This window comes from Myotis daubentonii, chromosome 1 (genome assembly GCF_963259705.1).
Source record: "Myotis daubentonii chromosome 1, mMyoDau2.1, whole genome shotgun sequence".
NCBI lineage: Eukaryota > Metazoa > Chordata > Mammalia > Chiroptera > Vespertilionidae > Myotis > Myotis daubentonii.
Genome location: NC_081840.1, coordinates 53,450,805 through 53,474,356, shown reverse-complemented (window position 1 = coordinate 53,474,356; position 23,552 = coordinate 53,450,805). Strand labels below are relative to the sequence as shown.

At 38.4% G+C, this 23,552-nt stretch overlaps 1 protein-coding gene across 2 annotated transcripts in view; it reads right to left on the bottom strand.

Moving 5' to 3' along the window:
- Window positions 1-12,384: 12,384 nt before the first annotated feature.
- Window positions 12,385-23,552, bottom strand: part of ZNF280D (zinc finger protein 280D) — a 136,838-nt gene continuing 125,670 nt past the window's right edge. The window contains exons 20-21 of one of the 2 annotated variants that reach the window (XM_059700137.1): window positions 18,467-18,530; window positions 12,385-12,521 (exon numbers count right to left, since the gene is read on the bottom strand). In XM_059700137.1, coding sequence (XP_059556120.1) covers window positions 12,498-12,521; window positions 18,467-18,530 — 88 coding nt within the window. In that variant the 3' untranslated portion in view covers window positions 12,385-12,497. Of the gene's footprint in view, window positions 12,522-18,421; window positions 18,531-23,552 lie in introns of those variants that run through there. The other variant, XM_059700130.1, reaches the window with a different exon arrangement.

The window sequence follows — 23,552 nt, the reverse complement described above, 5'->3', positions numbered from 1 at the left end:
TTTCATTAAAATTTATTGTTGGAATTTGAATTAAACAACTCATCACTCCTATTAGTTATCTCCCTCTCCCCCCAAATGATACTTCTGATGTAGTGTAATTGGTTGCTTTTATACCTTCACCCTGTAAACAGGTAATCTTTCTTGATTTTTAACAGCTTTGCTATAATATGAAAATAGAAAAGCAAAATCTAGACATAGTATAAATCTACTAAAGCAGCAGTTCTCAACCTGTGGGTCGCGACCCCTTTGGGGGTCGAACGACCCTTTCACAGGGGTTGCCTAAGACCACCAGAACACACATATATAATTACATATTGTTTTGTGATTAATCACTATGTTTTAATTATGTTCAATTTGTAACAATGAAATTGGGGGTCACCACAACATGAGGAACTGTATTAAAGGGTCGCGGCATTAGGAAGGTTGAGAACCACTGTGCTAAAGGCTTCCTCTCCGAGAGCTTTCTTTGTACATCTCTAAATCACATCTATATATATATATAACAGCCTAAGCCACCGGCCGACCGGCTGACCAGCCGACTGGTAGCTATGACGTGCACTGACCACCAGGGGGCAGGGGCTCAATGCAGGAGCAGAAAACACGGGCATGGAAACATGGAACAGACTGATGAATCTCAGAGGGAAGGGGACAAGGGGGAGGGCAGGAAGAGATTAACCAAAGTTCTTACATGCATACTAGAGGCCTGGTGCATGGATTCGTGCACCAGTGGGGTCCCTCCACCTGGCCTGCAGAGATCAGGCTGAACCCGGCTCTCCAACATCCCCCGAGGGGTCCCAGATTGTGAGAGGGTGCAGGCCAGGCCAAGGGACCCCATCAATGCACGAATCTGTGCATCAGGCCTCTAGTTTAATAATACAGTGGGGCCTTGACTTACGAGTGTCCCGACTAACGAGTTTTTCGAGATATGAGCCGTCTCTCGGCCGATTTTTTGCTTTGAGTTGCGAGCTAAAATTCGGGTTACGAGCCAGCTTCAGATACCCCACCGCTAGTTGGCGCAGCGAACATCACAGTGAACGCCACAACATCAGCCCAGCATCACATGTCTCACTCATTCACTTTCTGATTTGACATACGAGTAATTTGAGTTACGAGCTCCGTCACGGAACGAATTAAACTCGTAAGTCAAGGCCCCACTGTACTTGATTTCCTCAACATCTTGGGCCAGTTGGACATGGTATGCCTGCTTAGGTAGCTGAGTGTATCTAATTCCATTAATTATACTACATTTTAAGAATACTACTTGCAGCCTTGGCTGGTGAGGCTCAGCTGGTTGAGCATTGGCCCATGTGCCAAGAGATCGCTGGTTACTTCCCTGGTTTGCGGGCTCCATCCACAGTAGGGGGACAGCAGGAGGCAGCCAATTGATGTTTCTCTCTCTCTTCCCTCTCCCTTCCCATCTCTCTAAAAAAATCAATAAAACATTTTAAAAGATCTTTCTGTTTTTAAAAAAAATACACTTGCAATTTTTTCATTTGAAGAATGGAGTGTTTCTGCTATTTTAGATCTTAAGAAATGTCTCTGGAATATTTGGGAAATTACACAATATACTGAAACTTTATAATATCTTTAACAATTATGCAACATACTGAAACTTTATAATATCTTCCCATTTGAATTCTCTATCTTGACTCACCTAAAATGAATTTTTCATTTCCCAATAAAAGAGCACTTATGGGCGTGGTGAGTGGGGGCCTGGTCTCAGAGCTGGCTGAAGCTGACGGGAAAACTTGACCACAAGTAGTCAGACTCCTTTCTCTTCATGCCTGTAAAACAGGATAATCATACTGACTACACTAGGTTCTTGTGAACTTTAAAACATTGCGTGCATAATGTCCGCAGCCAAATTTGTGAAGCAGCACTTCCTCTGTCCATGTTAATACTCTTTCTTTCCTGACTAGCTGGTCCCCATCAGTATTTCCTTTCCCAACAGGGTGCACTGTGGTGCCAACATGCAGAGAGAACTTCTGCACCAGAGGGGCGTCCGGAGGTGAGGCCGTTGAGGCAAATGAGAACAATATTTTCATATTTTTCACTCCAGAGATTTTTCTTCTAAGCCTCCGTTTGGAGGATTTTTTTATTTTCCTACTTCACCGACATTTCTTTTCTCCCAACTCTCCAAATCTCAGGGGCACGGTCTGCTTCTCCCCCAGCCATACCAGTTACCTTTGTTTCCAGTTCAGCCAGCGTCCTCCCTGGGTTCCCCTCACAGGAAAATGCCCTCGTCCAGACCCCATTCTCTGGCCTGGGGCCTTCCCAGGAGCACCCCTCACGCCCAGTGCCATTCCCATCAGCTCTGCTAGAGCAAACACTCCTGGTCTCAGATGTTAACACTCTTCTCCACAAGGTATTCCTCTAACTTCTCGACTGGGTCACTTTAATTGTTCTCTGGACCTTTAGATATCCTAAAAGCACATCTCAGCTCATCACAGTCACCCTCATTCACCATTTCAATCTTCTTAGACACATGAGGACAATCCCTAGGACCTTCTTTCACAGGGAAATAGATGACCATGGCCAAAGGCGCGTTTACAGCTAAAGAACACTCCTGCCTCCGGAAGCGGCTTCCCACCTTTCTTTACAAAAGTGGAACCAGTTCAGACTGCACACTTGTTTTGTTACAACTACTACTTCCACTTTAACTAACTGGCTTCCTTTCCATTAACAGTTAGAAGAAAGAAGATTTTACAATTTAAAATGTTAGTTTTTCTCTTTAAAATATTTTTACAGTCAAAATGCAAAAAATACAAATAAACAAAAAAAATATTAAGTTACTATATAATCCCATAAACCAGACCTAACCACTGCCAACTATTTTTTTTTTTTTTGGGGGGGGGGTGTTGTGTGTGCTTTTAAAAATATATTTTTATTAATGTCAGAGAGAAAGGGAAAGGGAGAGAGAGATAGAAACACTGATGAGAGAGAAACACTGATGAGAGAGAATCACTGATCGGCTGCCTCCTGCACGCCCCCTATTTGGGATTGAGCCTGCAACCTGAGCATGTGCCCTTGATTAGAATATAACCTGGGACCCTTCAGTCTGCAGGCTGATGCTCTATCCACTGAGCCAAACTGGCTAGGGTTTATTTTTGTATCTTTCATGTATAGCTATGTATCTTTATGCTACAAAATCACCATATAAAGTGTTTTAAAAAGAAATTTTCTTTTAGTTAGGTCTTTAATTTCTTTCAACAATGTTTTATAGTTTTTGGTGTATAAGTCTTGCCCTTTTATTAACTTTACTAGAGGCCTGATGCACTAACTCGTGAACAGTTGGGGTCCCTCGGGGTGGCCTGTGGAGATCAGGTCCCAGCTCGTGCCTCCAGCCTTGCAGCCCCACCTGGCACCCCACCTCAGCCTGCCACCACCCCCTAATCTGCTCCACCATCCTGCCTGTGGGGCAATGGATCAGGGCCAGGCCCCCCAACTGGCTCTTTCAGTGCCTGGGAGCCAGACAGCAGCCCCACTCCGCACTGCTGCCGCTGGTCATCGTCTGTGGGGCGATCGGCGGGGCGATCGGGCCCCCGCTTGCACCCTCCTTGGCCTGGCGCCACCCACTCACCTGCTCCACCATCCCGCCATGGTCCCACTCTTGTCGGGGCCCATTGGGGCCAGCAGCGTCTCCACTGCTGCCCACTGCCAGTGCCACACCACTGAGGCCTGCCATGTTCTTCACTGCCCCCTGGTGGTCACTGCACATCATAGCAAGTGGTCGAACTCCCAGTCTTCCTGTCAAATGACTGCCAAAGGGGACAATTTGCATATTAGTTTTTTATTGAATAGAATTACTAAGATTTTTATTCTTTTGCTTGCTATTGTGAATGGTGTTTTCTTAATTTTATTCTTGGATTACTATATTGATCATTTATCATGTGACCTCACTTCCTAGTTCTGGTATTTTGTTTTGTTTTGTTTTTATTAGACTCCCTAGAGGTCTTGCAGGGTGGAGGGGAAGGAGACTCAGGGTTCTCCCTGGGAGAGAAGTGCCACCCTATCCCAGCCATAACTGCTCTAGTATCATCTTTTTTATATGTTGGGCTTCAGCTTAAAGAACCGTCCTATATAATAAAAGGGTAATATGCAAAACGACCAAACAGCGAAATGACCAGTCGCTATGACACACACTGACCACCAGGGGGCAGACGCTCAATGCAAGAGCTGCCCCCTGGTGGTCAGTGTGCTCCCACAGGGGGAGCGCCACTCAGCCACAAGCTGGGCTGACGGCTGGCAAGTACAGTGGTGGTGGTGGTAACCTCTCCCGCCTCTGCGGCAGCACTAAGGATGTCCGACTGAGGGGGGAGAGCGGGCCTAAGCCACAGTCGGACATCCCCTGAGGGCTCCTGGACTGCTAAAGGGCACAGGCCAGGCTGAGGTCTCTCCCCCCTCCCCTAGTGCACAAAAGTCACGTACTGGGCCTCTAGTTTCAATATAAAAACCTATTCTACTCTTGTTTCAATTTTCAGAGGAGGAAAGTAACTGATTTCAAAATCACTAAGTAATTTGATGTGTAGTTTAAAATGAAGTGAAAAATTACAAAGGCCAAATCAGGGATGACAAGGATATACAAAAGAAAGGTGAATCAGTAAAACTGCAGCCATCATGTTCCTAATGGCACATTTTATTCTCTCATCATAAATATTAAGTCATGGCAGATACAACTCTTCAGCTTTATGCAAATTTCATAGAAGAAAAATATGTAGATTTGTCATTTTTCTTATCTGTAATTGAAGCTACATTTGAAAAGGTGAAAAGGTTGTATAATTACACTGTTATTAGATGTTTCATGAGCTGATATTGCGCAGATAAGGCCAAGTGGCTCTGTAAGTTGAGTGTTAATTATCTGCAACCCGGCATACAGGAGGCCCCCAAGGATATTATTTCTGAAGCACCGGCCCTTCTCCTGGCTTCACTGCTGTTAGTGTCAGCAAAGCTAGAAACTCTGCCTTGTCTGTCCTGTTTATTCATAGAGGGAAGAGTACAATTTTAGCAATATTCTTGCTTTTCATGTATAATAGTTCCTACTTTTGAAATTATATCTCATGTAGCATTTTAATAACCTTTTGCATTTATAGATCCTTTAAAGCATATAACAGCCAAGTTGTTATTAACTCTTTTTGACAGTGAGAAGTTAGTGAGAGATGAATACTAACAAGTGGAGAATGAATGCCACCAGGATTTTCAGTTATTAATAGGAGTTTGAGCAGATGCTTTTTGATACAAGGTACAGGCAATGAAAGGTCTTGCTTTAAATGGCATGGGGAAAATGACATAAACACTACTCTAAAATTTCCAAGTAAATGGTGGAAACAAGAAAATAGAATATCATGTGAATATTTTTAAAAAATATATTTGGAGAAGTCTTCCACTCAAGCTTGGTAGAAAAACAAATCAAATTGTTACACACTAATTACAAACCATTGAATTTTTTGTCATTTACTTAACTGTACCGTAGGCATCAAGTGTCTTTAGCTGGATAAGAACAGAACAAAATAGCTACTTGTTATAAAGTATAAAGTGAAGGGTGCTGTTTTTAAATCTACCATCTTTTTGTTACATAAGGAGGCCATCAGGGAGTACCTGAAAAGGAGAAGTTGGGCCATTGCTACACAGTAAGATACTAGAAATTTTAACACAGCCTGAGTATTTTCACTAAGAAACAGCTTTATGATTGGGGATTTGTGTGACTGACAATATATGTATACAATTATAACCCTCCATTGTATCTTAAAATAGAAAACTCATACTGAAGACTCAAAGACATTTTTAATTAAATTTATTTGGTGACACTGGTTAACAAAATTATACAGGTTTCCAGTGCACAATTCCACAACACATCATCTGTACACTGTATTATGTGTTCACTACCTCAAGCCAAGTCTCCTTCCATCACCATTTTCCCCACAGCACTTACCACACTGTTGTCTGTGTCCATAAGTTTTTCTCTTTTTTGCTCAATTCCTCCAACCCCTCTCGCCCAGGCGCCCTAATTCCCTCTCCCCTTACAGCTGTCAGCTTGCACTATAGTCTGTCTCTATTTTGCTTGTTAGTTTATTTTGTTCCTTAGATTCCACTATGAGTGAAATCATATGGTACTTGTCTTTCTCTGACTGGCTTGTTGCACTTAGCATAATGCTCTCCAGGTCAATCCATGCTGCCACAAAGGGTAAGATTTCCTTCTTTATTATGGCCAAGTAGCATTCCATTGTGTAAATGTACCACTGCTTTTTAATCCACTCATCTACGATGGACACCTGGGCTGCTTCCAAATCTTGGCTACTGTAAATAATGCTGCTATGAACATAAGGGTGCATGTATTCTTTCAAATTAGTGTTTTGGGTTTCTTTGAATAAAGTCCCAGAAGTGGAATCCCTAGGTCATAAGGCAGTTCCTTTTTAAATTTTTTGAGGTAACTCCCTATTGGTTTCCACAGTGGCTGCACCAGTCTGCATTCCCACCAGCAGTGCAGGAGGGTTCCCTTTTCTCCACATCCTGGCCAACACTTGTTGTTTGTTGATTTATTGATGACAATCATTCTGCCAGGCGTGGGGTGATATCTCATTGTGGTTTTAATTTGCATTTCTCTGATGATTAGTGACACTGAGCATCTTTTCATATGTCTATTAGTCATCTGTATGTCCTCTTTGGAGAAGTGTCTGGTTAGGTCCTTTGCTCATTTTTAATTGGAATGTTTGTTTGTTTTGGTGTTGAGTTGTGCAAGTTCTTTATAAATTTTGGGTATTAACCCCTTATCAGAGATATCATTAGTAAATATGTTCTCCCATTCAATGGGTTGTCTTTTCATTTTGTTGATGGTTTCCTTTGCTGTGCAGATTTTAGTTTGATGTAGTCCCATTTGTGATTGCTTCAACTTTGTTCTTTCTCAAGGTTGTTGTGGCTATTCAAGGTCTTTTGTGGTTCCATATAAATTTTTGGAATAATTGTTCTAGTTCTGAACAATACACTATTAATATCTTGATAGGAATTGCATTGAATCTTTAGATTGCTTTGGGTAGTATGGACATTTTAATGATGTTAATTCTTTCTATCCATGAACATGGTATATGCTTCCACTTATTTGTATCCTCTTTAGTTTCTTTCAGTGTCATACAATTTCCAAATATAAATCTTTTACATCCTTGGTTAAATTTATTACTAGGCATTTTATTCTTTTTGAAGCAATTATGAGTGAGATTGTTTTCTTAGTTCCCTTTCTGATAGTTAATTATTGGTATATCAAAATGCAACTGATTTCTGGATATTTATTTTGTATCCTGTTAGTTTACTAAATTTATTTATCAGTTCTAGTCATTTTTTGGTGGAATCTTTAGGGTTAGAATTCTCTACATACAGTACCATGTCATTTGGTACTTTCCAATTTGAATGTCTTTTATTTCTTCCTGTTGTCTGATTGCTGTGACTAGGATTTCCAGTACTGTCGGTCTTATTCCCAATCTGAAGGGACACACTTGTAGTTTTTTTTCTTTAAGTATGATTTGGCTGTGGGTTTGTCACATATGGCCTTTATTAGGTTGAGGTGTGTTCCTTCAATTCCCACTTTGCTGAGTTTTTTTTTTTTTTGTCATGAATAGATGCTGGATTTTATCAAATATTTTTTTTTATAAAAAAATGATCTATTGATAGGATCATGTGGTTTTTATCTTTCATGTTGTTTATGAGGTGTAGGATATTGTACTGACCTTGCATCCCTGGAATAAATCCCATTTGATCATGATGTTTGATCTTTTTAATGTGTTGCTGAAGCTGATTTGCTAATATTTTGTTCAGGTATTTAGCATCTCATCAGGGATATTGGCCTATACTTTTCTTTTCTTGTAGTGTGGACAATGGGAATGTAGGTCTACTCATAGATTTCTGATGACACTACAAAGAGTGTCACCAGAAGTTTAGGGGAAAATTATAAAACTAATCATATTGGTTAAGACTTCCTTACTTAAGTAAAAAATTTATTCTTCTGTAATTTTAAAGCATTAGAATTGCTAGCATTATTAAAGCTTGAGCTGTTGACCATCCAAGGCCTACATTGTACATCTCAAGATTCAAAAGAAAGAGAGGACTATCTTTCTCTTCCCCATTTGGGCACTTATTGGACAGACTCAGGTCACGTGCCCTCCCATCAACAAATCAGTCACTGACCAGAGGAATACAGGACAATGAGAGACTCGGCAGGAAGGTGGACACCATGAATGGCCATGCCCCCAGGCTCTCCTCCTCCTTATGCATTCTCCAAAGGAAAGGGGATGATGGTACCAGATGACAGAGGATGGGAAAATGTTCTAAACACAATAAAAGTGATTACAATCCAATATTCTAATCATGTTCTTTGCTGTGATAGTATTATTGAGACTGCATCCCCCCAAATATTGAAATGGAAGTTGGGGGGCAGTCTGTGAGATTACTGTACCAATATGTCATAACTGTGTACATTTTTAAATAAATAAAAACAACAACAACCTGGAAATGGTCCAAATGCTCAAGTGCTGAGGAATGATAAAGGCATGTCTATGTATTATAATAATAAGCCATCTTATCCAATTAAATTGACTAAAGATTGAGAGTGTACTTGGTCCAACTGTGAAAATTCAAGGATGGATAAGACATATTCCCTCCCTGTCTCTTATCACTATGTGGTATCACTAATAGCAATGAGCAATTTTTATTATTGTTCATCCTTACCAGAGGATACTAGTATTTTTTCCATTGCTTTCAGAGAGAGTGGAGGAAGGGGAAGATAGGTGGGGAGAAACATCGATATGAGAGAGACACATTGATTGGTTGCCTCCTGCACACACTCCAACTGGGGGTGGGGAGCAAACCACAACCCAGGTATGTGCCCTTGCTGAGGAATCGAACCTGAGACCCTTTGGTATGCAGGCTGACACTCCAACCACTGAGCATACCAGCCAGGGCACAGTGAGCATTTTTTTAGCACTTACCTGTTGATAGGCAGTGAGTCAAGTGTTGCGTTATTACAGATTCAATGCTCTGAACAATATTTTGAAATAGGCACTTTTGTTACATCCATTTTATCGATGATGAAAACTGATTTTAACTTCCCTAAAGTCACACGGCTAATACATGATAAAAAAGGGACTCCATCCAAGGTCTTTCAACTCCAAAGCTCAGACTCTAAATCAAAGCTGTAGGAACACAGAGAGAATGGTTATTTTTACAGTGTTATTGAATTACGATTTGACATGCAATACACTGCACACATATAAAGCATACACTCTGATAAGCCTCGAAATGCAACTGAGGCCATCTAATCTCTTTTCTCGAACTACAGATTAATGTGAATTTTTATAATTTTATATTTGTTTGACGTCTTTGACTCAGCCTAATTATATTGAGATTTATCCATATTGTTGCATGTATCAAAGTTCAGTTCTTTTTATAGCTGAGAGTATTCCATTGTTTGGATATACCATAATATGTTTATTCAGTCACCTGTTGAAGGAGGATTGAGTTGTTTCCATGTTCCCGGTCAGGACACATGCCCGAATTGTGAGCTCGATCCCCAGAATGGGGTGTGCAGGAGGCAGCTGATCAATGATTCTCTCTCATCATTGCTGTTTCTATCTCTCTCTCCCTTCCTCTCTGAAATATAATAAAAAATATTTTTAAAAATTATAAGTAGAAATAGTATCTCATTGCTTATGTTACTTTTATGTTTTAAACGATGTGCTGGGTGAGCATTTATTTTTACTCTTACTATCTTTTATATATTTGCCATATTCTATTGGTGGTGTGCATCTTTTCCTAGTGAACTGTAAAAACCCAATGTAGATTTTAATACAGCACTTTGTAGTTTATATTCAAATGTTTTTTCCAGTATGTTGTTTTTAACTTTACTATATATAGTTTTCATGGAAATGATACTAATTTTTATGTAGTCAAATATATTTATTCTTTTCCTTTATGTAATCCTGGTTTTACACCATACTAAGGAAGGCCATCCCTATTCCAAGATTATATATTTAATAATCTATGTTTTCTTCTAGTACTTTAAGGAATAATTTTTTTAATATCAAATTTTGCTTTGTGAAGAATTTATTTTGGTGTAAGTTGTCTAAACATTATTTATTTGAAGAATCTGTCTTTTCCCCTCTAATGCCACTTTCATCACATACCAAATTCCTATGTCTATTGAACTTTACTTATGGATTGCATTCTGTTCCATTCATCTTTTTTAGTCAGATGTAATATTATTTTTAAGTGTGGATAACATTCACAATCTTGCCCTGAGAAATGAGTGTGCATCTGTCTTCTATCTGCATCTTATCAAGAGAAAGATAATAATTGCTCTGCTTAGTATTTTAGTAAACCCAAAGCAAAATATCAGTCTTTCAAACACACTATTTAATACCTAATACTAAGTATTATATTTATATTAGATCAAAATAACAACTCTATAAGTGTAATAGTATAGGATAGCAGGAACATTTTAATATTTTAGTATCAGTGAATGAATGGACAGTACCGTCTTTAGTTACCCTATTTAAGACTGCTAACATAAAATCTTTTTGTAGCTTTATGGTCTCCTCTGAGGAGTGATTGGTAATTATGCTTAGTGCAGCAGTGATTTCTGATTGCACTGCAGCTCTTGTTCATTAGGACTGAGCTAGAATGAGCTTGCACATTTTAATTAGACTGCAGAAGGGTGCAAGTAGTAAATGAATCTTGGCACCTTTTCCAGATTGGCACGTGAAAACCTAAAAGGCACCCTTTGTCCACAGTCATTTCTTCAAATACTGAAGAATTAATAATGCTTCTCTTTAAAATATGTTAAACTTGGAAGACTGGAGAACAAATCTTTTTATAATAACAGGGTCATTATGCATGAATCATCATTTGTGTACAGGTCCAGCAGGTTGTAAGAGTAGAGTTTTCCATGGCCTCCAGCCTCGGTACAAATGGGGTCATAGTAATAACCTCAAGTCCTCATCCTCTAGTGTCAGATATTTTAGATGAGTTCTTTAAATACAACATATAGCTAATTTGTGTTTTGAAACCCTGTTTGACAATCTTGTATTTCAAAAAAGCAGTATAATCCATTTCATTTATCATGATTACTCATATACTTGGATTCATTTCAACCATATTGTATTGTTTTCTACTTTCTGTGTTTTATTTCTTCTTCCTCCTACTTTGCTTGCGAATTTATTTATTTAGTTGATTGAGTTTTCTTTACTCACTTTTTTCTTTACTGATTTGCAAGTTTCTGATTGTACCTGACTGAAAATATAAAATTAGTCAATACCTCCTCCTCCTTAAAATGTAGGGACTCTGATGTACAAGCCCACACCACCTCCTCTTCCACGTTCATTCAGTTTCTTAATTTCACCTTATTTTTCCAGTTCTTCCCTTTCCTTTTGTTTTTATATAATCAGATATTAATTTGATTTATTCACATTGTTTGCACATATTATTCTTAAAGCCTATATCTTACTCTGGCTTAAATTTTTTAAAATATATACTTTTACAAAAATTCAGTGACTTGAGTGTTATAAATTTAATCTTTGCTGGCTTAGAAGGGATTTTATTTTTCCCTTAATCTTGGAGATAATTCATCTGGGTATAGATTTATAGACTGAGAGTTATTTTTCCTCAATATTTAAAATTATTATTCTATCATCTTACGATAGTCAACATAACAAGTCTACAGTCAGTCAGTTGAAATTTTCCCATTATAAATGTACTGTCTTTTCCTCTTTAATATCTTCTAAATTTTTCTTTCTGTATTCTGTACTTTGATGATAATGCATCTACTTCTGCATCTCATTTAATTTATCCAGGAGGGGACTTGGTATACCTTCAATCTGAAACTGTGTCTTTTCTTCCCTGCCTCCCCGCCCGCCCCAGATAGTCTCTTTCGTTCCAGAAGATTTGCAGCAATTTTCTCTTCAAATAATGATGCTCCTCTATTCTTTTCTTATACAACTGTTTTGAGGTATACATTTGACCTGTTAATTATACCCTTCATATCTTATAAACCTCTCTTTTGTGTTTTCCATAGGCCTAAAAACCAGGAGAGCCAATGGTGTTAGTTCCAGTCTGAGTCCAAGTATGAAGGAAAGAGATGACCAATGTACAAATTCTGAGTCAGGCAGAGAGAATGATTTCTTTCTTAGCCTTTTACTTTATTCAGGCCTTCAACAGATTGGATCAGGCCCACCCACGTTGAGGAGAACAAGCTGTGTTACTCAATCTACTGATCAAAAGATAATCTCAACTAGAAACATCCTCACAGACACAGCCAGAAATAATGTTTAATAAAATATCTGGGCACCATGGTCCAGTTAAAATGACATGTAAAATTAACCTTCACAATTGGTTCTTACCTGCAGCCAAGATTGAGCACCACAGCTCTAGGTTTGAGAAAGAATGAAGTTAAAACCTGCAACTGTCTTCAAGGAGTTAACAGTCATCGTAATGGTCAGGTGCTTCTCACAATAAGTAGGTTAGAGAATGGCTAAACACATCAGCTTGGCATGAGGAATGAGAGGAAATGAGATTCTATCAAAGGTTTGCTTTAGTTATATCTAGAAACATATTCATTTTTTCTATATCCTCATACAAGAGAAGGGGATTCTAAACATGTGAACAGGGATTTTGAACTCTTTTAAGTAATGAACTACTTCAAAATTCTAATGCAGGTCTGTTGCAGTGAATAAGAAAGATGACTTTAATTTTCCAGCATAATTTGAAAACTTGCCATTTAATTACTAAATATTTAAAAACTTTTCAGTATGTTCCCTCTTGTATTCTTATAAACCTTTTATGAGTTGGGGAGAATCAGGGCAGCACTCATGAATAAGTAAGCACAAAGACTGCATTGATGCAAATTCAATGATCATCACTATTTTGTTTTGTCATTTGGCACCAAGAATCAACTTAACATCTAAACACAATCAGCATTGAATTTGTGATGTTTTATTCTACAGCTTCAAAATTCAATACAGAATTAAATCTGTTTATCCTCTGGTAGTACACTTAGGCACCAAAGGCAAACAATTGAATGTGAATTCTGTTTCCTAGTCTCCATTTAGTGAAGCATCTTTGTCACAGCAACTGGGAAAAGGTAAATGAAGAGATGAGAATGGCCAGTGATGTATTCTTATCTCAATCAAAGACTGATTTTTTACTGCTTTGAGGTTATATTCAAACTAAACTCAGACCTAACCACCCCTATCGGACAGAAAACAACCTCAGAACAGACTTAGACCACCTGAACTCTTAACTTTATTTTCTTATTCCATATGAATTAACTAATTTTGAGAATATTATCAAAGCTCTCTCTCTTTTTATTAACTTATACAATAGCTCAAATTTATGATTTTGTCTAACTCTCCAAATTCCATAAAAATTATACTACTGGGGTAAAATAACAGTAAATGGGTATGCCCTTTTCCCATCAAATCCCTTCCTACTTCTCTAAAGGTAACTACTGTACTGACTGTTAAAAAAATTATGGCAAAGTACACAGAACAAAATTTACCATCCTTACCATTTTTTAAATCCTCACCTGAGGATATACTTTTCCCATTAATTTTTAGAGAGAATGGAAAGGAGGGAGGGGGACAGAGAGAGGGAGAGAAAGAGAGAAACATTGATGTGAGAGAGACACATCGACTGGTTGCAACCCAGGTACATGCTCTTGACCAGGAATCAAACCTGCAATCTTTCAGTGCATGAGCTGATGCTCTACCACTGAACCACACTAGCCAAAGCTATTCTTGCCATTTTTAAGATCCGTAATGTTACATACATTCTTCATCTTACAAAGTTGAAACTCTCAACCCATTAAACCAGTGGTTCTCAACCTTCTGGCCCTTTAAATACAGTTCCTCATGTTGTGACCCAACCATAAAATTATTTTTGTTGCTACTTCATAACTGTAATGTCGCTACTGTTATGAATCGTAATGTAAATATCTGATATGCAGGATGGTCTTAGGCGACCCCTTGTGAAAGGGTTGTTTGACCCCCAAAGGAGTCGCGACCCACAGGTTGAGAACCACTGCATTAAACAATAACTCCTCATTATCACTTCTCCCTAGACCAGTGATGGCGAACCTATGACACCTCTGACACACGAACTCATTTTTTTGGTTGATTTTTCTTTGTTAAATGGCATTTAAATATATAAAATAAATATCAAAAATATAAATCTTTGTTTTACTATGGTTGCAAATATCAAAAAATTTCTATATGTGACACGACACCAGAGTTGTTAGGGTTTTTCAAAATGCTGACACGCCGAGCTCAAAAGGTTCGCCATCACTGCCCTAGACCCTGGCAACCACCTTTTTACTTTCTGTCTTTATGATTTTCACTACCCTAAGTACCTCATGTAAGTGAAATCACACAGTATGTGTCAGTTTAAGGCTGGCATAATTTACTTAGCATAGTGTCCTCAAGATTCATTCCTGTAGCATGGGTCAGGGTTTCATTCCTTTTTAAAGGTGGATGATATTCTATGACATGTATATATAGCAGTTCCTCAAATAACGTCTCATTCAACATTTCATATAATGATGAGATGCCATAGGAGCTTAACTCTCATTTATAGTATATTAATTAGCCTATGGTAAAATTGGTTTTGTTACACATCATTTCGCTTACAGTCACAGAACCTATCAATACAAAGTGAGAACTTACTGTATCATATTTTGCTTATCCATTCATTTATCTTAATTTTTAAAAAATCCTCACCTGAGTATATTTTTCCATTGATTTTGAAGAGAGAGAAGGGAGGACAAAAGACAGAGAGAAGGAAACACTGATGTGAGAGAGACACATTGATTGGATGCCTCCCGCACGGGCCCTGACCAGGGTCAGGGATCAAACCTGCAACCAAGGTAGGTGCCCTTGAGCTGAACTGAACCCAGTACCCTTCAGTCTGTGGGCTGATGCACTATCCACTGAGCCAAATTGGCTAGTGCCATTCATTTATTCAGTTGCTTCTACCTTTTGGCTATTGTGATTAATGCTGATATGAGCATGTGTGTATAGCTATCTTTTTTAGACCCTGATTTCAATTATATTGGGTATATTGCCAAACATGGAATTGTTGGATCATATGGTAATTCTATTTTTAATTTTTCGGGAAGCACCAAACAGTTTCCACAGTGGTTGTACCATTTTATATTCCCACCAGCAGTGCACGAGGGTTCCAATTTCTCCACATTCTTGTCAACATTTGTTATTTTCTGTTTTGTTTTTTACAATATGTATCCTAGTGGATGTCAGGTGGTACTTCATTGTGATTTTGAGTTGCAGTTCTCTAATGATTAATGATATTGTACATCTTTTCATGTACTTCTTGGCCTTTTTTTTTTTATCTTCTTTTGAAAAATGTCTATTCAAGTCCTTTGCCTTTGGGTTGTTTGTTGTTATGTTATACAAGTTCTTTAATTATATATTCTTGATATTTACCCTTTTTCAGATATATGATTTGCAAATATTTTCTTACAGTCTATGGGTTGCCTTTTTACTGTGTTATTAGCTCCTTTGATGAACATAATTTTAAAATTTTGATGTAGTCCTATTTTGTCTTTTGTTCCCTGTACCTTTGAGGTCATTGACTAATTGAGTTTCGACAAGGATGCCAAGACCATTCAATGGGAAAAGAAATGTCTCTTCAACAAATGATATTGGGACAACTTGATATCACACACAAAAGAATGAAGTTTGACCCCCTACTTCATACCATATATAAATATTAACTAAAAATTTATTAATTAGCTACGTATAGTAGCTAAACCAAAAAAATCTTAGAAGAAAACAGAGTAGTAAATCTTCATAACCTTGGCTTTGGCAATGGATTATTAGATATCACATCAAAATCACAAGCAACAATAACAACAACAAAACAGATCAAGAAGACTTCAGTAACATGAAAACCTTTGTGCACCAAAGGGCATAATCAAAAAGTGAAAAGACAATAACCATAATAGGAAAGAATATTTGTAAATGGCATATCTGACAAGGGACTAGTATCCAGGGTATATAATAAACTCTTATAACTCAACAACAACAAAAAAGACAACAACCTTATTGGCAAAAACTTATACTAACATTTCTCCAAAGAAGATGTACAAATGGCCAAGGAGCACATGAAGAGATGCTCAATATCTTTAGTCATTAAGGAAATGAAAATTAAAACCACAATGAGGTACCACTTTACACCCACTAGCATGGCAATAATAATAACAACAACAATGATGCACTATAACAAATGCTGATGAGGATGCTGAGAAATTGGAAACCTTGCACATTATTGGCAGTAAATAGTCCAGTTACTGTGGGAAACAGTTTATTGGTTCCCGAAAAAGTTAAAAACAGAATTACCATATGATTCCACAATTCCACTCCTAGATGTATATCCCCCATAATAGAAAACACATTCTTCAACATGTACATTCATGTGTATAGCAGCACTTTTCACAATAAGTGAATGATGGAAACAACCCAAGTTTCCATGATGGATGAATAGATTAAAAAATTATTGTATATAGGTACAATGAAATATTATTCACAATTTAAGGAATGAAATACATGCCACAATGTGGATGAACCTCAAAAATCTTATGATGTTAATGAAGCCACTACTTGCATGGAAGTTTCCTAAATCCAGTTATGGATGGTGTCATGACACTGTTAGCCCGTGAGGGCAAATATTAGGCCATTGTGAAAAGTTAAATTCTTAATTGGTCCTGTATTTTTGCTTCATTATCTCAGAGTTCTCTAATGGAGCACATTTAATTAGCAGTTTACCTCAAGTGCCCACATTTAAGCTCAAGGGGGTAGGAAGGCAAATATTTGGCTTTTTCCATTCAATAGTAAGAGGCAGGCCTTACCTGATTTATTGGGCAAGAAATTCCTCAACACAGAAATGGTGAGTAGCCTTTTCCTCCAAGTGGCAAATGAATACTACATAGTCTGACCTTGTTTTGGATATTATAGGGCCTGCATTAAGAAAATATTGAGAAAGGAGAAAAATACCCGACATTGCAGTGAAAAATTAGAAATGCCAGTGAAAAATTCCAAGAACTACTGAGAAAATTTATTAAAATGGCTGGATACAAGATGAATATACAAATACCAATAACTTTTCTAACTCATTAGAAATGGAAGTGGAAATTTTTCCATTAGCATAGCATAAAAAAGAGGAAATTTTAAGCAAACATATGATAAAGAATTCTGTAATCTTACTGAAAGACATAATACAAAGCTTGACTAGACATACCATATTTAGCATGAGTGGGAAGAATTAATGTTACAAAAAAATTTCAATCTTTCCCAAATTAATACATGAAATGTAATCCAAATCAGAAGGGTTATTCATGGAAGTAGATAAATTTGTTCATATGAAAAAGGGCTTATGGAAAAGTTCAGATGGAAGAGGAAAATCTCTAAGAATATCTGAAATATAGAGAATAGTCAAAATGTTGTGAAAAACAATTGCCTTCAGATGTCAACCTTATTAAAATCTACGGTAACTAAAACAGACTATTATAGGCATTGAAATAGACAATTAGACTGGTAAAACAAATAGAGAAGCAGAAACTTACCTGCATTATAAACGTGACATTTCAATTTCATTTTAAAATGGTAGTTTAGTTCACAAGTTGTATTTTATTATAGTTGACTACAGAACAATGTATATAGTGTGATTCTGTTTGACTACAAGAAAAGTATGGGTAAAAGTATGAGTAAATCTCTATACTCATACATACATACATACATACAGCCTGGGAGCATACATGTCAAATTTTAACAGTGATACATTCTATGAATTAGGATTTGGAAAGGGTGTAGGGAGAAAATAGGCTTTCAATTTTCACTTTACATGCTCTGTATTATTAGTTTAGGTTGTATTGTATAGTAGGTTTGTTTACAAAAGAGCAAATGCACAGTTTGATAGAATCAATAGCTTATTGAGCATTGAATTACTTTCACTGTTCTCTGCTGAAATGTGTCACAGTGCGCCTAATTTATTTTTCAAATATCTACATTCTGAGTGTTGCTTCTTTATAAAGACGTTAGCAATTCTGGGGCCCTATCAGTTGTTTTCAATATCATCTTTCCATTGGACTAATATATAATTTTAGGCTCATTCTTTCTGGTGTTCAATAATTTTAACTAATTTCAGACATTCAACTGGCTTTAGATTCCTTGGCATAATTAATGTATCATATTTTTAGTCATTGTTTTCTCTGTCAATGAAATCTTAATATCTATGACATGTCTTTCTTAATAGGACCAAATGTTTTTCAGTTTAGACTTTGATTTCAACAGCCTATTAAAAAACCCTTCATTTTGGACCTCAGCTTCAGCTGTTCTGAGTATCTAAGCCTGACTTTGTTCATCTCTAAATGATTACAATAGTCATACTTCTACATAAAATTGTGAGAATCATACAATACCTGGTATGATGCTTGGCAAATAGTAAATAGGTTGTGAATATGATAAAGATCTGTTTCCCAATATCTGAAAAAAATATTTCTTTGAAATTCTTACAAATAATAACCTGGTCATTAAAATAAATTAAGTATTAGGTATAAAACAGTAATATAAATGATATGAAAATGATTGAATAGATTCTAACATTATGTTGCAAGAACTTTAGCTTTCATTTTCTCATTTATTCATTCTTCTTAGCACCTCTGCTATATCCAAGGAGTCTCTTTTGCATGGAGGAAGCAGAGATAAAAATCAGTTGACCATCCTTGGCTGATTTGGCTCGGTGGATAGAGCATTGGCCTGCAGACTAAAGGGTCCCAAGTTCGATTCCTCAGGGGCATATGCCCGGGTTGTGGACTCAATCACCAGTAGGCGGGGGTGGGGGGGGTGGGGGGATTGGGGGGGGTGGGGGTGCAGGAGGTAGCTGAACAATGATTCTCTCTCATCACCGATGTTTCTATCTCTCTCTCCCTCTCCCTTCCTCTCTGAAATCAATAGGAATATATATACATACATATTTTGAAAAGTCACTTGACCAAAGTTGTTAGCTGGCATAGAAGACTGTTAATTATCCCCAGCAATTTCTCTTCTCTTTCTTGGATGCACATAGTGCTGAGAATAAAATTACACTTCCTGACCCCTGATGCAGCTTTGTAGATGCAGCTATGTATGGCCACTTGAGTGCATTGCGGGCAATGGGTTGTAAGAAATGAATGTCACTAAAGGAGTGCTCTTTAGCTGTCTTTTTTATTTTTTATTTTAAGAGTATACTTTTAATAGCAGTTTTAGGTTCACAACATAATTGAAGGGAAAGTATGGAGATTTTTCCATATACTTTCCGCTGAAAAACATTGCCAAAAGCTTCTTGTAGCATAAAGAATTACATTTTAAAAAGATTTAATGACTAATACTCTACCCCTGAGATGATTATTTTTGTAGTTACATATGAAAACCATAGAATCGTTTGATTGAGACCACATTAACATTTTTTGGATTCTATTACAGATTTTTGAAATATTAACTTTAAAATTTTGTATTCATTGTAGTTTATATTGACCTAAACTGGCCACATTTAAGCTGCTAATTGTTCCTATATATACCAGATGAAGCAAAAGATGGGAAAACATTTCACTGTGAAATGTGTCATCCTCCAGGAATTTCATCAAATTATCTTTGCCCACCAGCTACAATAAAGCTAATGCATCTACTAACATAAAGTAGTGCACGGGTTTTGTTGAGGTTTGTTTACTAGTCTAATGATTATGTCAGTTAAGCCAGGGCTCTAAATGACAACCACATGGCTAACTGCATTGTAATATGCTTCCTTTTCAATTTAGTCAGGTTCAATTCTGTGTCTAACAGAACCAGTGTTTTACAAATGTTGTGATTGGTATCATATGAATGAAAACAAACTTTTTTAAATATTTGAACATATTAGATCTAATATCTATTGTGTTCTTTGCAAAGTATCTGTATATATAAAAGCCAATCAACTGGAACAGCAGAATGATCGAAACGAAAGGTCGCTATGACACACACTGTGGCAGCTTATCGGCCCCCCATAACCTTCCGTGGCCCTCCCCCCAGGCTGGCCTGGCACCCATCAGCCGCCCCACCCACCCTAATCAGGGATAGGACCTCCCTCCCTGTGGGCCTCCCTCCCCTCCCAGCTGGCCCGGCCCCAATTGGCCCCCATCAGAGCAGGCCAGTTGGACCCCAGCCATGCATGAATTTGTGCACTGGGCCTCTAGTTGCTTTAAAATACTATTAAATATCAACACACCATTTATTGCTCATTTGATAAATTCACTTTTGTATTTGAGAATGAATATTCCAAATTTATTATACATTTTTGAGACTAGAAAAGGTTAGATTGTTGGCTCTCTTTTCTGCAAACTTTGAGCTCTGTGATTGAAATGAAATTGTATACCTACAAGTGTCACTTGATTGAACTCTTGGTTATTATGGATTGACAATTTAAGTTATAAAAAATTGTGGCTTGGTTTATCACTCTTTTGGTAGTATCTTTTTTTACAAATAAGTCATAATTACAATGTACTCAAATTTATTAGCCTTCCTTTATAGTTAGTGCTTTAGAAAACTTTCTATTCCCCAAAGTCATGAAGTCATTTTTCTATATTATCTCACAAATTTTTATTTCACTTAGATTTATAATGCATTTTGCATTGTTTTTATGTGTGATGTGAGGTAAGGTCAAGTTTACATTTTTTCATCTGGATGGGCTTTCTCTCCTTTCTGATTTGTAATATCACCTTTGTCATTAATCAAAGGTCCATTATAACGCAGCTATAATGTTAATAATAATAAATACAACAATTTGCCATTTAATTTGACAATACAAGGTGGGGTAAAAGTAAGTTTAAAGTTGTTCATTTGGAAAATAATACAATTAATAAATAATACATGGGTAAACTCTGTTTCACGTAGAACTATAAACCTACTTTGGCCCCACTACACTCCATTGTACTTAAAAACATGACATTTGGAGTCCACTTTTATCTTCCTTACTTGTGTTGACATGATGGAGATGCACTGGTAATCAACACTAATAAAAGAGAAAAATGGTAATTGGCGTACGACGATACCCTTTTCATTGGCTAATCAGGGCTATATGCAAATTAACTGCCAACTAAGATTGGCAGTTAACTGTAAACAAGATGGCGGTTAATTTGCATATGTAGGCACAATGCAGGGAGGCGAAAGGGAAAGCAGGAAGAAGCCCCCTGCCACTGACAGTGATCGGAAACCCAGGGGGGAGCTAAGAGCTGAGGGGCAGGGCAAAGGCGGCCCTTTTTTAGGGCCGCCTTTGCCCTGCCCCCCAGCCATGATCGGAGAATCAGGTGCCTTTTCCGCCCTGGCCAGTGATAGCAGGAAGTAGGGGTGGAGCCAGCTATGGGAGCTGGGCACAGTCGAAGCTGGAAGTCCCAGGAGCTTGGGGTCCCTTGCCTGGGCCTAAAGCGGAGCCCACGATCGCGGGGCCGCTGCAGCTGTGGGTCCCAGCTGCCCGGGCCGGACGCCTCAGCCAGAGGCATCCTGCAGGGGCAGGGGCGGAGCCCGCGCGATCGCAGCGCCCCCCGCTGCCACTGCAGGTCCCCGCTGCCCGGGCCCGACGCCTAGGCCAGAGGCGTCAGGCCTGAGCAAGGGGCCGATCCTGTGATTGGAGGGTGATGGGGGTCAACGCCTGAGGGCTCCCAGTATGTAAGAGGGGGCAGGCTGGGCTGAGGGACACTCCCCCCCCCGCCCCACACACACACCCAGTGCACGAATTTCGTGCACCGGGCCCCTAGTCTATATATATAAAAGGCTAATATGCTAAGTGTCCAACCATCTGACTGGTCACTATGACACACACTGACCACCAGGGGGCAGACGCTCAACACAAGAGCTGCTGTGACACGCACTGGCCATTTACAGAGAAACGCACCGTGCCCACAAAGCAACACTTGGCTTCCCCCAAGTGGGACACAGGCCCTGCCACCACCCTGGAGTAACAGCCCACCAAATTGCAGCCAAAGCTGCTGAACCCCATGGCGCAAAATGCGGTCCACAGCCCAGCCCAGCCCATAAACGGCTGCTGTGGGTGCTGGGTAATGACATCACATAGCAATGCCCAGCTTCCTCTCCCTAATGATGACTAGCCTCTTTGCAGTTTCTTCAGCCCAGAAACATACTTGCTTTAAAGCCAGGTGGAAACATTTTACACTTTAACCAAATGTCTGTGAAGCATTTTCCCATGCCTGATCTCATTTGATCCTCACAGAAGTCCTGGAATAGGTAGACAGGAGACTCTATGGAATCCTATTTTCTTTTCATTAGCTGGAAAATGGGGATTTAGAAAGTTTAGAAACTTGACCGACTGAAAAGAAGTAAGAAATGGTATCGAGTGATCTACAGTAATAATGGGCTTCATGTTGATATTTACTGCTGTGTTGCTGACAATTACCTGAAAGAGAAGTTGGGGTGCTCCACTGGGCTGGGAAAAGTTTAGCTAAACCAGAAAGCAGGTGTAATTAAGCAAGTTTATTCTATATCTATAAGTTGATTCACGCATGCGAAATACATATAAAGCTCTTGCTGGCGCCAATCGCATGTGCGTATTTCCATCTGTCATTGTCCAATCGTGAATTTGGTTGACACTTCTATTATAAAGAAAGGGAGAATAGCGATATTAAAATATTTCTTCTAATTAATTTCCTTTCAATGTGTACAAATTCATGCACCAGGCCACTAGTAAGAAATAAAATAAAACATTGCCCTGTGGCAATGTACAGGACACCTGCAATGCTGCTCAGTTATAATTGCATCATTGTGATGGACAGTGGCACCAAGCAGAGTGTGAGGTGGCTATACTACTACCTATGATCTCTGCTGCCCCTGCTCAACTCTGCTGTCATAAGCAAATGTGTGATTGTGTTGCAATGAAACTTCATGCAAGATCACTGAAATTTAAGTTTTAAATAATTTTCAAGTATCACAAAATATAATCCTTTTGATTTTTTTCAACTATTAAAATGGCAACAATCATTCTTAGCTCACAGGTTGTACAAAAACAAGCAGCAGGACAAATTTGGCCATTTTGAATCATAGTTTGCCAACTCCTAGGTGGTCATCCAGAACCATATACATCAAAATGTGTTTGAGGAACCCTACTTCTAGAAAAATTTTCTCAAGAATAAAGTCAGCCCTGGCAGGTGTGGCTCAGTTGGCTGAGTGTCATCCCATGTACCAAAAGGTTGCCAGTTTGATTCCCTGTCAGGGCACATGCCCAGGTTGCAGGTTTGGTTCCCAGTTGGGGTGTGTAGGGGAGGCAACCGATGGATGTTTCTCTCTTCTTCCCCCTGTCCTCTCTCTCTAAAAAAATAAAAAACATTTATAAGAGAGAATAAACTGCCAAATAATTTTATTAAAAGCCATATACTGTGTATTTCCCAGTTGCAGATTCATGCTTGAACATTAGCACTCTAAAAACTTCTGCAATAGAGAAACGTGTGTATTTTGCCTAAGCCAGATGTAATGAACCTTATTTAT